This window comes from Ptychodera flava, chromosome 17 (genome assembly GCF_041260155.1).
Source record: "Ptychodera flava strain L36383 chromosome 17, AS_Pfla_20210202, whole genome shotgun sequence".
NCBI lineage: Eukaryota > Metazoa > Hemichordata > Enteropneusta > Ptychoderidae > Ptychodera > Ptychodera flava.
This window is the reverse complement of record NC_091944.1, coordinates 16424671-16442077: the sequence shown is the minus strand read 5'-3', so window position 1 is coordinate 16442077 and position 17407 is coordinate 16424671. Positions and strand designations below refer to the sequence as shown.

At 38.0% G+C, this 17407-nt stretch overlaps 1 protein-coding gene across 1 annotated transcript in view; it reads left to right on the top strand.

Annotated features, from left to right (window-relative positions):
* Window positions 1-14779, top strand: part of LOC139115613 (zygotic DNA replication licensing factor mcm3-like) — a 34537-nt gene extending 19758 nt beyond the window's left edge. Inside the window, exons 8-19 of the mRNA XM_070677872.1 lie at window positions 240-296; window positions 827-998; window positions 1763-1897; window positions 2308-2397; window positions 5788-5872; window positions 6224-6350; window positions 7039-7189; window positions 7772-7912; window positions 10901-11016; window positions 11657-11760; window positions 12295-12367; window positions 12872-14779. Of these exons, the coding sequence (XP_070533973.1) occupies window positions 240-296; window positions 827-998; window positions 1763-1897; window positions 2308-2397; window positions 5788-5872; window positions 6224-6350; window positions 7039-7189; window positions 7772-7912; window positions 10901-11016; window positions 11657-11760; window positions 12295-12367; window positions 12872-13073 (1453 nt within the window). The 3' untranslated portion in view covers window positions 13074-14779. The remainder of the gene's footprint in view (window positions 1-239; window positions 297-826; window positions 999-1762; window positions 1898-2307; window positions 2398-5787; window positions 5873-6223; window positions 6351-7038; window positions 7190-7771; window positions 7913-10900; window positions 11017-11656; window positions 11761-12294; window positions 12368-12871) is intronic.
* The last annotated feature ends 2628 nt before the right edge of the window (window positions 14780-17407 follow it).

Sequence of the window (17407 nt, the reverse complement as noted above, 5' to 3'; positions counted from 1 at the left end):
ACATCAGGATATGAATATGTAATAATATGTAACATAGATGATTACTATTTGCATATTATTTACATACTAAAGACTCATTTATGTACTTGTGTGAATTCTACAATCGTACTCGTCATGCTGTTGGTGCATAGTTTAACCAAGCAAAGGAGGTGAAATATGCACAAGAAAATGTGATATGCTGCAAGTACTTTCAAAAAATGACACATTTCCTATGGTAATGTTGATTATTTTTGTTTCAGGGATATCAATGTTCTATTGATTGGTGATCCATCCACAGCAAAATCACAAATGTTAAGGTGAGATCATAACAACCTTAAACTGTTGCTTCACATCAATCTCTGCTCTGACAATGTGTATTTTGTGTGTGATTTAAAACCTTTATCACAGAGGTTAGGGGTCGCATATTTCTCTGTCAACATTTTGCCAGCAGTCATGTACAGAAGAAGAAATTGATTAGAGAAATCGCATTTTATATAACCTTTGTAAATACATTTAGCTATCATCAAAGAATTATTTGAAAGCTAACTACAGACATTTCTAATGGGCTGCAAATCAAGTTTTTGTGTATTTCAATATTTTAGTTGCACATTCTGACTCAAGTCTTGTGATAACCTGTTTTAAAAACAATATTTTGGCAATTGTGCAAATGTTTATTACTTTGTGTAACACATTCTGTAATATTCAAACACTATGATCAGTGTTTGTGCATGAAACTTAGTATTCAGTCAACATTTGTAAAACATACTTTCCGTTTTTTAATCAACTAAGTAAAGTGTAGGATTATAAACAAGGTAAATATCCCTTTGGTGTTTTAACTCTCTCCTAGATATGTGTTGCACACGGCACCCCGTGCCATCCCGACCACTGGAAGAGGTTCATCCGGTGTTGGTCTGACGGCTGCTGTCACAGTTGATCAGGAAACTGGTGAGAGACGTCTTGAGGCTGGTGCCATGGTCCTTGCAGACAGGGGAGTTGTCTGTATTGATGAGTTTGATAAGGTAAATAAAAACATCCTTAATCCATTGTTGATGTGAGAAGAATGATGTTGAGAGTTTTCAAATTTCTGCTCAATTCCATCTTGTGTGAAGAAGTTTATGATAGTTTAGCAGTAATTACACTGAAATGAAATAATTACCATAAATTATTTATATAGGACCAGTGTCCAAAATAATAATAGATCAGGGGCGCTTTACACAACTAAAATAAAAATATTACGAAAACACAATGAATACAAAATTGATAAAATTAAAATGTTTTTGTGATAAGTCAAGAAAGGTTTTTCTGAACATGTAAATGTATCGAAGTACAGTCAGAATTTTGTGCTCACAGTGCCTCTATCAGTGGTAAAGTGGCACACAACAAGTTCTAGTTGAAATAAATATTCTGTAGCTGTATCGGTGTTCTAGAAGAAAAGTACAACAGGATTAAAATTCTACAACCAGTGTGCCCTTTAACAAACAAGTATTTCTGGAAACTTTGCATCAATATGAGGAAGTGTGAAAATTTCTTTTTGTCAGCTGTATATCTCTACATGTGAACCCCAAAATTTGCTTGCATTGCAGGCAATTTGTTCGTATCATGGTACAAAATATTGGCTTGAGGTGGGGGCACACTGTCTACAACCATCTTGTGCATAAGTTTTCACTTTGAATGGTCCTCCTCCTCACAAATTTGTCATAAAATATGACCAAATGTTACACACTCAAACTTTGATTTTTATTACACAGCACTGATTTTATGTGTTAATGTTTTTGATCATCAGATGTCAGATCAGGACAGAACAGCCATTCATGAAGTAATGGAACAGGGTCGTGTCACCATTGCTAAAGCTGGAATACACGCCACACTGAATGCCAGGTGTTCGGTTCTGGCTGCCGCTAATCCAGTCTATGGAAGGGTAAGTCTGATTCATAAATTTGTATTGTTACCGCTTATTTTGTGAGTTTTCATTTGTCTACCTCTTTTGTGTGTGTATGTCTGCATACCGAGATAAAGTGAAAAAATATTTTGGCTCAAATAATGAGTGAATTACTGTGAGATAGTAGAAAAATCGAATGATCAGCAAAGTCAATATATGACAGTTTGTCAAATTCTAATTCTAAACCTTTCATACTATAACTGAAATACATTTTGTAAATAAAATAGGGTCGACATTGTTCAATTATTTTTTCAACATTCAGAAAAAAATATTTTGCATGGTGTTTTGTTCATCAAATCCTAAAGTGTGTTTTGTAAGTACAGAGTCTAGACATTCCAAATGTTTAGTGACAGCATCATGTATATGGCTCTCTGATTGAACTCTCGCAGTATGATGAATACAAGACTCCGATGGAGAATATCGGTCTCCAGGATTCCCTTCTCTCACGTTTTGACGTCATATTTATCGTACTAGACCAGGTGAGTTCATCCTTGTGATCAATTCACTCATATCAAATGGTTGTAATTTCCAGTTCCAAGTAATTTCATGACATTATCTCATGATATGTAAATCATCATAGATAATTTAGTAAGAGCAAATAGTCTGGATATATTGTATGTGCAAGCTAGTGAAATTAATCCTTTACCTGTCTGACAGTATCACTTCCCCATCTGCCAAGTCAGTGAAAAGCAGTATTGAGCCAATACCATATGTATTTTCACCCACTTGGCTTGGTATGTTATAACAGCTTTTGTCTGTAAAAATCATGTTTACAGTATCTCTGTCTTAGGGGACTTTCAAATCTTCAAGTCTTTGTTAAAATGCATCATATGGGACATGTTTTGCTTTACTTAGTTTAAACCTGCTTGACCTGATGGTGAAATATGAACTTGGCAGGAAAAGGGTTAACACAAATATAAAACAAAATAGTATGTGATAAATAGATAAATAGCGCTGATCGTGATTTCAGGTTTGTTACAAAATATCGGACACCGCTGCCTGAAATCCGGACAAATTTTGTTGTTGCAGTTTGTAGTCTGAGCCATAAATTCACATGAATCAGTGTGACTTTTGGTATCCATTGCAGTGTTCTCCCCAGGCCATTTTAGCGTAGCGGCCCCGCTACGCTTTCGCCTCTCCCCGCTACGCTTTGAATCTCCCCGCTTCGCTTTAAAATATTCCCGCCATCCTTTAGTTCACACGCTAGCGCTCTGCGTAGCTACCAGCTGTTGCATGCATTGTCTATAGCGCTCACTGCAACTTTCAACCTGGTGAAAGAGTGGAAGGTGTGAAGTACGGTATGCGTCCGATAAGTTGTCCGTAAGTGTTGAGAGGAACGTTAAAACAATAGAAGAATCGGCTGGGTTGTTCACAAGTTTTCATTCTACAACCACTATTGCGACCATCATAGACCTTCAGTCGGTACATGTATAGCATACAGCGAGGACATCAAGTATTCACAGAGTTAGGCGGTGTAGCACTAGCGGGGCCTTTGATCACATTCCCATGCTTTGATCAACGAAATGGACCGCAAAAGAAGCAGTTGACTAGTGAGGTTGATTATGATTTTACAACGATGATCTTTTTTTTTGTCCGAATACGATCACGATCGCGATCGAGTTCACATTGCATAAATTCCAATATGGCGGCGGCCATGTTGGCCGACGTGTTTATAACGTGTTGACATTGATCCTGGCGTCGCGTGTGGTTCCACTCTGACACGTTCTCTGAAGATTTACAACTGATTTTCGAGTGATTCTAGTCGTACTTAGTTCATGTCGTGTGATCATCTTGGTGGTATTTTTAAAATCAAGAATCGAACGACGATGTTCAATGGCAGTGATATACGGGGGGGGGGGGGGGGGGGGGGGGGGGGGGGGGGCTGGTTGAAATTGATCCCCGTGATGAAACATCATCCGCGGTGTTTGTCGTTCAAAAACTAAAAAAAACTCAATTACATTTGAATTGTGTAAAGCTTTGAATTTTCCTCTTTGTTGGCAATTTTTGACAATTTTATTAGCAATCTATGTATTAATGAAACTCCAATCTGACGAACCATTTCTTGCTTTCAATCTGAACTTTTTGTTACTGTTTGAATCTTCTATTTTAATTGCAATTGTACTATACTGTGATGATTTATTTAAGTGTAATTAAGAGTTTCCATGATGTTCAAATTGCATACTTGTGTGTTACCATTGCATTTTGTTGTGAGTGTACATGAATGCTTGGGTGCATGTGCAAGCTTACATCCATATGCAAATATAAATTAATGATATGCAAATGATTATGCAAATTAGCCGCTACGCTTTTGCTTGATCCTGGGGAGAAACACTGCATTGTAACACTAGCAGGTTTTATTTTCATCAATCTTGTGGAATATACAGACAAACATTTTTTTTTATATATTAATGAAAGAAAAGTGAAGTCATTTGCGATCAGCACTATTAGATTCATAGAACCTTCACAGCCTGCTGGTTTCAACAGATTTCAACTCAAAAATATTATTTCAGTGTGAGAGGTTTGTAATAATGTCATCATACTCAGAGGATAGAGTGTTGGTACCAGTGTTTCCTTGGAGCTCAAAGGATGTGCCACAGAGTCGAGGAAGTCTCCCCTGATGCAAATACATCAAAAAGGGCGTACACACAAGTAAATTGCCAAAAATTCCTACATTGACTCAAAGATATTGAGCGCAGTCTTTGAAACTCACCTACGCACTGAGATTTCTTCAGGCAAAATGCCCTGCTGGGTTTATTGAGTTTCAACCAGCAAACTTGCCCACTGAGAGGAATTCTGTCGAAAACAAAAAATGTAGATTGTACAGTAATCCTTCATGACCAAGAGCATTAACCCTTTGAGCGCCAAAGTCAATTTTTGTCGCCCTCATAAAAATATATCTCAGTCAATTTTTGTCAGATTTTTGCCAAGATTTTGATAAAAATCTGTGGCCAATGAAATGTTGTGTTCATTTGGTACAAAATTATCAAAAAAATTACAGAAAAGTTCATAAAAATTGGTAAAATGTCGCACTAAAATTTTGATGGGAAAAAATACAGCACTCAAAGCATTAAAAAAGCATTTCAGTTGAAGAGGTAGGAAATACAGAGAGAAATTCTTTGTATATTCATAGTGAGTCATGTGCTCAGTATTGATCAAATATCATTGAAACTCGGGGTGTAATTTTTTTGGTGAAATAGTTCTCTTTTCATCATTCGTGAAAAGGAATTTTCTGCCAGCTTTGGAAAGGCAGTAGATATCAGTGTTGTTTCCCTGAGGTATTCTCTGTTTGGTCTGACAAAATCACGGAGTCCCACAGCTTTACCTTCCTGGCTTTCATCACCTGGGGGCAAAGCTGGCAGAATGTTGCCAGAGTTCTACAGGATCACAGTTGGTGCATCCAAATCAGTCGAGAATGTCATGGACCTGTATCTTTCATTAGCTTCGTTTTGTCAACTGTCCGCTGAGATTAGCTTCCTTAACTCATGGGGAAAAAATAGGGGGAAAAAAATACATTAAGATATAATGTACAGTACAATATTTAGAAAACATTCTAGACTGAAAACTCTGCCTTAAACCTCAGTCTTGCTCATAGAAAGGAATCAGTTAATTCAACAATTTTATCAGTCTGCCAATGTCTTCATGTGAAAAATTTCAATGGATAAGGTTGTTTATCATCAATATGTGTGCCGTTCGGGAAAAGTAATGCATACGCACATGTGTGTTTGCAGCTGTATCATGTCTGAAACTCTGATGATTTGAGTACAGATGTTGGCATATTATTAGTCTGTTCTGTGTTGAACATTAATGCAAAACTATATAAAAATAATATCATTTCTTGCTTGGTTTTTATTGCCTTGGTTACCGTGTAGATGGATCCAGATCATGATAGATTAATTTCTGACCATGTGCTGAGAATGCATCGCTACAGAGCAGTTGGTGAACAAGATGGAGATGGTGAGTTCATTTTGGATTTGCTAGATAAAGGGGGAGGGTGTTTTCAGTTGTCTTCTACCATTTTACCCCCCCCCCCCTTTAGTTTTTGCATTGGAATTACCTTCTTGCTCCTATTGGGTTTGTTGTGGAGGTCAATTTTTGATTCAATCTCACAATGGTCTGATTATCTGCAAGCAGGTTGGCTTTATAATTTGAGGAATCCACTCATTTAGAATTTCCTTGAAAATTAAAACAGTAGATCTTCACATCAAACTTTTCTGTATTCACATCATGTGTAACAGACTCTATGCTCTTCATTATAACACATTCTACAATATGCCTTCACTCACATGCTTATCTCCTGTTGCTTAGCGATGCCATTCGGAAACAGTGTTGATACCTTGACAACGTATGAACCAGAGGAGGAAGATGATGATGAAGAGACTCCTATCTATGATAAACATGATAACTTACTTCACGGTCCAAACAGAGACAAAAAGTAAGTCCAAAAATGTGAAAATGGAGTTTTTGTACAGTGTATGGTTAGATCCTTTCACATCGGTAATGATAGTTTGTCCATACGGATCATGGCACCTCTGCAATCATTAAGATGCCAGTTGCAGGGAAGATTACTTTTTTGACTCTCATAGTGCAAGGTGTGAGGTGAATTAGTATTCATGTATGCAGATTACATCAATGATCATTGTTTTGGTATTCAAATTTTATGTTAATGACTCTTTATCAGCGTGGAATATTTATGTACGTAACGCCTTGAATGGTATAGTTTGATGATGACTTTGTACAAGATGTTTTTTGTACCAGTGATTTACATCAGATACTTCCAGCTGTAAATGTTCTCACCTTGTTTCGAGCTTTACTTCCAGCTTGCAAATACAATTCAGAAAAGTAATATGATACTGGTACTACTACAGCAGGGTGGTCCTCTCTCAGACACAATGACATCAGCTACCTACTTCACTCAGAAAATCCTTCGACAAATTTTTGTGTAAAGGGTTACTGAAGTTTGAATTGGACAGGTTTGCTGTTCTTGCCAACCATTATTCATAACACTGAAGTTGCTCATATGGTGTAACAGGCGACACCTCACATTATTTCAGATATTTCTAACATTCAACAGCAACAAAGTACACCTGGTTTCACTAAAAGTATACATGATTTACTTCCAGGAAAAAGATTGTTAGCATGAAGTTCATGCGGAAGTACATACACATTGCCAAGGCCATCCGGCCAGTGTTGACCAGAGAGGCAGCGGAACACATCGCTGAGGAGTATTCCAAACTCAGGAGCCAGGAAGCTACGGCAAGCAACATTGCTAAGGTTAGTATTTTATGCTGTCCTTGATACGCGTAGATTTGATCTCACAGGAAATGAAAAAATCATTTCCACACTGTTGAACGCACTTTGTCTAATAACACAGTATATAAGTCTATCAACACCATCAGGTTCTTGTCACAGAACTGAAAGTATCAATTACTTCAGCATTTAAATTGTCCTCTTTTTACTTTTTTCCTACAGTCAGAGAGTTAGATAATTCACGTGTGGCATTTCTAGATATTGTGTGTCAGGCTTTCTGATTCAACAGCCCCTTCACACTTCCTGCAATCTTCAGGGGCCTTTTTTCATTATTGGATCTTTTGTCAGCCTATTTTGCATTTGACATGGAAGCAGAGCCACTGAGGAAGTTTTCAGGTTCAAGTTCTAACTGATGACAATCGTCTCAAATATTCAACCCTACTTACCTGCCCACTGTGTGTGCTAAAAAATCATCATGTAATAGGCTAGCAGGTTATAAAGTTATATAATACAATATATAGTTGACTTTGAAACTGCAAAGAGCATAAAATTTCTGGGGTTTTTGTACAAAATTTCACATTTGTAATTGAATTTCATGATTTGTAGACGCAACCTGTGACGGCCCGTTCCTTGGAAACAATGATCCGTCTAGCTACGGCCCATGCCAAAGCCAGAATGTCCAAAAACATTGAACTTCAAGACTCAGAGGCTGCAGTCGAACTTGTACAGTTTGCAATCTTCAAAAAGGTGAGTACTTTCAGGTTCTTGTGATTTTTGAATAAAATGTACTTCATCCACTGATTCTGAGAGGACATTAATATTCAAGAAGACCCATTTATCCTGAAGTTCTTACAGTTTACAGTGAGACTTTTGGCAAATTACTTTTTGTGGAGTGTTAATGTTCCTTCTTACCAGACAAAATTACCAATGCTTTGTGTTCAACTGTAATGCAGTAAACCCTTCATTTCTGCCCAGGATATGTGTTTATGAATGAAATAAGAAATACAAATGTGAAATTAATGGTGTCTTCTTATAACAAAACACATCAAATAACTTGGTGCAGTCTACCTAAATATCCACTAGCAATGGACAAATTGGCAAAATTTTATATTTCTTGCAAAGTCAATGTAGGAATGAGGGAGCCAGACTGAAGAATAATGGGCTCATATACTGTAGTATGATTAAACACTATGTTAGGGGGTATGTTGTATTTATTCACCATTAAAGGCACCCTTAGAAGGTGGGTTTACACGTGTATTTTTTTAAACCTGAGGGAATCTGATTAGTCGTTCTGTAAATATTCCTTATCAGCGATCTAAGCGATCTCACGTTTACACGTCATACACAAGGTATGAATTTAGTTCGGGTCAAGCGCCCTCAGCGATATCTGGGCTAGAGAACAATCGCTTGCTTGCAATGGCGGACCCACACATCATGCAGCTGCTGTCTACGCTCTTTTTGTGTTCTGTCAACCAATTGAGACGCCTTCGGCGAGGAAATTTACTAGGAGAGAATATTGTTGGCCTCGCCCCGTCTGATGTCGGTATCTATTTCATGTTAAGATCAGACTCTTATACGGAAAATTGAGACAGTCAAAGTTCCGGCCAATGCTACACTAGTAACACTGGATGTAATTTCCATGTACACGAATACACCACATAATGAGGCAATTGAATCAGTCGGCAGAGCATTAAATCAGGAAAGATCATCAAACAATTACATAATCAAGTAACCACCAACGAAATACATGATAGCTCTGCTAGAAATAATCTTAATAAACAACACATTTGAATTCAACGATGAATTCTACCGGCAAATATGGGGATGCTCTTATACGGAAATAATCTCGATGGGGTTGTTCGCCAGAAATAGCAGATATTACATTTCACGAGACAGAAATGAGAATAATACTGAAATGCAAACAACAAATACCGACCTGACTGAGGTTCAGGGACGATGTTTTTTTTCATCGGAACACAACACGAACTCAATGAATTCATATCAAACATCAACAAAATGCATCCTACTTTCAAATTTTCGTTTGAAAGCTCCTCTCAAGAAATCACATATTTAGACCTGACTATCTACAAAGGTCGTCGATACAACAAAGAGAATATTCTCGACATCAAGACACACACAAAACCAACAGATACTTTCCAGTTCTTACAAAGAAACTCATGCCATCCGGCAGCAACATTCAAAGGTCTGATCAAAGGTGAAACATTACGATACATCAGAACACGTAACAACGAAACCGATGTTACACAGAAAGTCACACAATTTAGTGAAAAAAATTTAGTGAAAAATTACAAGACCGACAATATAAAAAAAATGAAATAGAACGCATCATCAGACAGACAGATCATAAAAGCAGGAAAAGACTGCTTGAACAACAAAAAGAAAGAAATAACGCCACCAACAATACAGTAGTCTTCATAACAACGTATAGCCCGTACTTCGACACGAGAAAAATCAAGCAAGCCATGACATAAAACTGAAGTGAACTTGAAAAAGACGAAACACTAAAAAAAATTTTCCAAAACCAACCAATAATCGCATATAGAAGGAACAGAAATATAGGCGACACACTTATAAGCGCCAGACTTCACAAAAACTATAATACCTCAAACTCAGGTTCACACGAACCCACACAAACACAACAAGATCAAATAGCTTCCCTACCAAACGTAAATGGAACAACATATTACCAAATAAAAACAATCAACCATTCAACACGTCTCACCAATCAAAAATGAATTTTAAGCGACTGATGAAGAAAACTCTGTTTTCGAAACGTAGCGCCAAAGGATCGTAGTGTCACAGTAGTCTCTCCGCTCCAGTGCGGATTAACACAAGACACGTAGATTACGGGTACGTCTCGCCATGGCTAAGCAACATTTTACATAAAACAGCCAAACATGATATACACTTATATTATACACAATATCATACACAAAACGCAAACAACCCAAATATGAACGATGTGTGGAGTTGCTTTCCCTTTACTACCAGTTGCTTTCCTTTACTACAACAACATCGTAAAATGGCATCGTTTTTCTAGCTCTGCCACCACGACGGTTGTTGTCGGACACGGACTTGAACTGAGCTCGCAACCGTTTGATTTTTTTGTGGCATTGTTCCGCTGTCCTCTCGAGTCCCTTCTCCCTGGCCTTGGCAGCGACGTCTTCATACACTTGCCGATCCCTCGACGTGCCGTCCATCATACGGATGACGTTTTCGTCTCTCCAGATTGAAATTAGTAGCCTGATCTCTTCCTGTGACCAATTGTTGCCGCGATCGCGAGAGCTTCTTACTTGAACACCGTCCATTGTGGTAATGACCGAACCGAAGACAGGATATAGTTCGGCGTTTAGTTCGGTGTTCTGGTCACACGTGTAAATAGGCCATTGTTTAGTACGGAGCACCGAACCTGGACCAGCCCTCTGACACCGAATTAATTTAGTTCTTTGTTAGTTCGGTGTTGTCTGTTCACACGTCCAACTGACACAGGTTTAAATTTATTCCGGTGTCAACTCCGGACTTAACTCACAAGTGTAAAACCCCCAAGACAAGCACTTATTTGTATCACAAAGAGGATAATAATCTGAGTGTACTAATAAGATAAATATGGCACAGATAGCAGTTTTTGCACAAAAGTCAAGGTCATTCTTACACCTTGACATAGTCAATGACAATGAGATTCCAGAAATGCTGATTTACCTCTTTGTGTACCAGGTCCTGGAGAAAGAGAAGAAACGTCGTCATGGTGATGAAAGTGGTGATGAAGAAGAAAGTGATGCAGAAGAAAAAGAAGACGGTGATGAGCAACCAAGCCAGAAAAAGAGGAAAAGGTTAGTGCCCAAGAGGTTCTCTTTTGATGAATTTTGACCTTTCAGTGATAACCTATCACTTATCAGCTTCATAGATGTGAATTTCACTCAATGCAAGTACTCTGTAACTGCTGTAAGTTTTATTTCTGTCAAACGGATTTTGCGAGAACATTTTATTCAAGTTGTTTGAAATTGTCACAAGGGTGAGATTGTCGACCGTCTATATGTCTCTGTATGTGAGAGACTTGTGTATGTGCAGGAAATTTCATCTTTAACTCAAAATGTACTCAGAGGTTTTACTACCAAGTTTTATTCACAGATTGGTTTTGTTAGCTTTCACAGATTCTGCAAAATCAGTGTTCATGATCTATTGATAATAATGAAAACACAGATTACTTGTAGTAAAATTTAGTATACCATGCAACTGGAGGGCGCTGAGGGTGCTTTCCGTAAGTCTGACAGAATAGCACCCTCATTTCTCTCAAGCGTGCATGCCATTTTGATGTTAATTAAAATTGCTGATAACTCTAAACCAACATAATAGGCAATACCCTGTGACAGCGGTACAAACATGTGCCCAATTAGTCTTCTTTTACTTGAAAGATTCCTTTTGTATCAAAATGAATTGCGTGACTTCATCTGTAATTGCTTTTCAGACAAGAAGGAAGGATGGTGAAGGCAAACGAAAGCGCCCTCACAGGAAGGAAGGAGAGGAAGGTCATGACCCCTATGACTTTGACAGCTTTGATGAAGAAGATGCAGAAGGTGAGGCATTTAAGTTTGTATTCTTTGTCATAGTTCTTAATAGTTCTACTCCGGAATGAAAAGGAGGCTTGGTGTTCTACAGACTCAGTACACCCAAGAGATTACATGATGATGGTACAAACAAACCTACATGTGTACATACGTGTAAGGAAATACACGTATTTCCATGCATGTTTGTGCACGTGGGTTTGTATGTACTGTGGTCCACTCACATTCCAGGTTTAACTTATTGAAGGGGGTACACACACATTTCTCACATGTGAAAGTACAAGAAGTATGGTACAACCCTATGGTATTATTTTCAGTTTAGTTACAGTTTGAAGTACTCATATTTTTTGACGCACTATGTTTGTATCTACATCTACTAATCTTTATAGTTTCACTAGATATTTCCTACAATATAACTTTTCTTTCTCAGTAGTGTTTCATCTTTATTATCTCATTGTGTCAGAAATAAATGATAATGCTAATTAATTACATCAACTAATGCTGCCTTTTGTCGAGATTTATCATATTTTACTTTTTATTTCTCAGTTGTTCTGTCGCCCAGACCAAGGACGCCCTCTCAAGTTGATGGTGAAACAGAAGGCGAGATTACGGAAGAAAGGTAAACTTTGACAATGAAGTCACCCCATTCATCCCTATTTGCTGTAGACAGGTCCACAGTCACCATTGATAACAACAGTTTTGGGCCAAACCATGGATGTAAAAAGGTTAAAATGCAGTGCTGCTGTAAAACATAACAGCAATGTTCTTCAGCTGAGCAGAGTATTTTAGCAGTTGAATTGAACACATGTGTTTGTTCTTTGGCATACATCTCTTTTCAAATTTGATAGAGTAGATTGAAATTAAGCTTAGACTTTTGATCACATTGTACATACTGTCATCAGAGCATTCCTTTTATCTTTTAGATTTGCTGTTTGTCATTATAATCAAAATCATATAGAATTAAAAGATGTTTTTTCATAGTGCGTTCTTGTCCACATTGACCAGATTAGTGTATAAATATTGATGTTTTCTGCAAAGAGATTTGCTAATGACATTATTTCAATTGATTCCTTGTCTTGAAACATCTCATTATTCATTCAAATGTGTATTTCGTGCCCCACAGGTTCAAAGACTTCAAGTCGTCACTTCAGAAGGTCTTTTCTGCTGAGCATGCCCAGTCACTCTCAATGGACCATGTCAGGTCAGAGGTCAATAAAGAACACAAGGATGCCAAGTTCACGGAGGGAGAAATAAACGCAGCTTTACAAAAAATGCAAGATGCTAACCAAGTCATGGTGTCCGATAAAATAATCTTCCTCATCTAACCCTGCCATTGATGAATTGCAAAAGTTTGGGATCTCCCCAGGACATAATTATTCCAGTGAACTCTTCCTTTTGGTGAAGCAGACTATAATTTCATAGTTTTTAACTTAACGTTGCAATGAATTGTAATTGTTCTCATGATGATGTGGAACATGGTACTCATATTCCAACAGATATAAAACATGAATCACATACCATAATCTGTAATATGCATCAGTGCATCCTCTTCCTCACAAGACTTTACACACCTGAAGAACGCTGGGTCCCACTCTGCATAATGAAAACAATGGAGTTTCCCTAGGGGGCCTTCCCATATCCTTTTTGAAACAAATGGACCCCCTCGATTACTTTAATTTGTAAAATTGTTCAGTGAAGGCATAGCCATTGTCAGTGTTGAGTATCTTAACTGAATATAAAAAGTTCTAGAAATTTCCGAGGGTCAGTCCTTCATCAGTACATGTAACATATATATGATATCGCTGCCAGTAGAAGATGTTAGGTGAATCAGTATTCATTTATGCAAATTATATTAATGAGCATTGTTTTGGTATTAAAATTTTATGCTAATGATTCCGTATCAATTTGGAATATTCGTGTACCTCAGATCTTGCACCATGTACGACATTCAGTGGAAGGATAGCACTAGTGAATTGGTGGCTCAGTGAATTTGCTCAGAGGGTAGATGAATTTGTGACATGCATTTAGGTTAAGTTTGGTTGATGGAACAAATGGGAACAAACAAATTTCTTGGCGACTAGTTTCCAGAAAAGGAATTTTCACAGGAAAGCCTGATTGTTGTGTCTTCAATCTGAAAATTTCTTGTAAGGGGGCGCAAACTGTCTGTTGTAAAAAGTTTGGACAGGACAGTAACTTTCAAATACACAATCCATTCATTATCTGTGTTCACTGGGTGAAGAATTTGAAGATTTGTGTTTTGGTAGCTGTTTGCAGTAGTTTCAATGTATGATATGTGAAGTTTGTTGTGTTTTTGGTCATGAAGAAAAGTGACTTTTTTTTTGCTTTGTTTTTAGGCCAGCTCTAGTAAGTCACAATTTAAACTGACTCTCTGTAATGACAAAGCTAATATTTGTGACCATTGATGTATTCTGTAAAGCAGGATGCTCAACCTGTTCACTCCCGATTCCTCGTAGACTGATCCACACTCAGCACTAATGACAATGGATCTGGGCAAAACCACTGTGGTGAAAGGTTTAAACATAGCGTCTAGCATTCTAGAGACCTCAGTGTGTGGGAAGAACATGGCCATGGTCACATTTACCTCAACTTTGAATTCCTGTCCTTAACTTTAGTTTTCTTGAAACTGTTTTATGACAGTTTATAGTTCAGTAAACATGACATTGTTTATATTTTAATGACATCAAGTCATTTCTATGCTCATTACATGTTTTAATATTTCTGCTAGCTATAACCATGGAGATAGCAAGAACCTATCTTCAAGATATTGATATGACACTCATAAGAATTTAATAATCCAAATGCTCATAAATACACAGAGTTTTATAATATGCAATTGGTATGTTGAGCAAATATCAGGAACAGTTGTAAGGAGTTGGTTGTTAGATCTGTAATACACTTTATCTTTGAATTGAAACACAAGTCATTTCTTCTTTGCACTTTGATAGAGATTGTTTATAATCTTTGACTATTTTCCGAGTAAAATAAAGTGACAAAATACTATTGTATACAACGATTCATTTTTGTCCAATTTATTGCTTTGGTCGGGCCCATAATCAATGAATATTGTGTTGTTTTGTTAGCGGTCTCGTGCGGGGGGACTTATAGGTTGGTCATGTCTGTGCGTGTGTGCGTCTGTCCGTCCGTTCACGCAGATATCTCAGCGATGCAAGGAGCTATTTCATTCAAACTTGGTACAAGGATTACTTTCATGTCATACAGTGAGCATGTAGATTGTTTTGTGATAAAATGCAATATGGCCGCCAGGCGGCCATTTTTGGACACCGTGGTGCGAAGCACAAAGGTGTCCTATGTCGCCACAATGTCTGTGTGTGTGTCCGTCTGTTCCGTCGTCCGTGCGTCCGTCTGTCCGTCTGTCCGTCCGTCCGTCCGTCCGTAGACAGATTTTGTTCCACTCATAACTTAAGAACCCTTAGGTCCAATGTCATGCAATTTGGTATTTGGTATTATCATGATGAGACTTAGATCTGATTAGATTTTGGTGGGTTGTGGCTTATTAATTAATTGCTCATTTGCATATTTTATGACTTTTTTCGTTCACGCAGATATCTCAGAGACGCCTGGAGCGATTTCGTTCAAACTTGGTAAAAGGATAGTACTCTACCTCATACAGATGCACGTCAATTTGTTTCACAATGTGATCAAATTTGGTCGTGTTAGAGGACTTTTAGTTTACACCTCCATAGACTCCCATGTATAAGGCAGCTCTCCATAGACTCCCATGTATAAGGCCAAGAAAATTAAAAATTTAGTTTCTCATCGTATTCATATTGCAAAAAGGATGCAGTGACACAGTTTTTAGTCCCACGATAAATCCAGGGGCTTATAGATCAGTCCGGGTCACTTCCAAAATTGGAGACGCTATACCATAATATTTTCCCCCTCTCATTAGCCAATCAGCGGCCAGCGCGCCATCAGTAAAAATTGTATTTCCTGGCAACCTCCACATGCGTCCTTCGTTACGTACGCCATACTGTGTCGAACTCCCGCGCCGTATTCTGTCATAATGTCGAACAGTTGTGTGGCCACTCTGTCAAAACACAATTTCAAAATCGCGTACCAGTTTTATTCTGGCTAAGACAACCAAACCCCATATATCGCTGTGATTCCTAGACTCTGGCTTGAAGTCCTGCGAAATATAAATCGTGTACCTACACAGATCGTTCAGAATACCCCATTTGTATCGGAGATGGCAGCGATACAAATTCTACCGTATGGGGAACAGTTGTGTGGCCACTCTGTCAACACATTTTCAAAATCGCGTACCATTTTTAGTCTGCGTTTGACAACTACAAAACAGGTATCGTTTTAAAGCTCTGACATTGCTCTTCTTTCTTGCAAAATGTTATACGCGTACCTACACAAATAACCTTTATAACAGTATTTCTAATAGAGATGACGAACATCCACAAAATGATTCTCGGTACTTGAGCGAAATCGATAAACTGGGGGTAGAAATGAATCGTCAATATTTCGAATATTTGTTCACTAATCGGACTCCTTGTTGGACATGACCTTCTGCAGAACATGTGGATTATGTTGACTGTCGAAATTCGTCGAAATTCACAAGACAGGGGCTTAATAAGCGGCCCAAAACTGCCGATCACACTTGGTGGGTAATTTGTGACCCAGCGTGACCTGTACTTTATTAATGATGTAATCTGGTCGATGATTGGCTGAATGCCGGAATACATTATCATAATGAGTCTCCAATTTTGGAGCGACCCGGACTGATGTATAAGCAGTCCATAGACTCCCATGTATAAGGCAGTCCATAGACTCCATGTATAAGGCAGTCCATAGACTCCCATGTATAAGGCAGTCCATAGACTCCCATGTATAAGGCCAAGAAAAATAAAAATTTAGTTTCTCATCGTATTCATATTGCAAAAAGGATGCAGTGACACAGTTTTTAGTCCCCACAGATAAAGTCCAGGGGGCTCATAGATTGGGTCATGTCAGTCCGTCAGTCCATCCATGTGAGTCCATCCGTTCACGCAGATATCTCAGACGCTTTGACAAAATGTCACGTGACCTTTGACCTCAAATATACATATTTGTCCATAACTCGGTAACCACAAGTGCTAAACCTTTCATATATGGTATGATGGGACACCCTATGATGCCACATATTGTACCTCATTAATTATGTGCATATCTAATTTTGAGCAAGCCAATAGAGCTAGAGGTCTGATTTTTGGTATATAGGGATAACTTAGCAATACAATTATTTTGACAAAATGTCACGTGACCTCGATGACCTTTGACCTCAAATATACATATTTGTCCAAAACTCAGTAACCACAAGTGCTACACCCTTCATATTTGGTATGATGGGACACCTTATGACGCCACATATTGTACCTCATTAATTATGCACATATCTAATTTTGAGCGAGCCAATAGAGCTAGAGGTCTGATTTTTGGTATATAGGGATAACTTAGCAATACAATTTTTTTGAAAAAATGTCACGTGACCTCAATGACCTTTGACCTCAAATATACATATTTGTCCATAACTCAGGAACCACAAGTGCTACACCCTTCATATTTGGTATGATGGGACACCTTATGACGCCACATATTGTACCTCATTAATTATGTGCATATCTAATTTGAG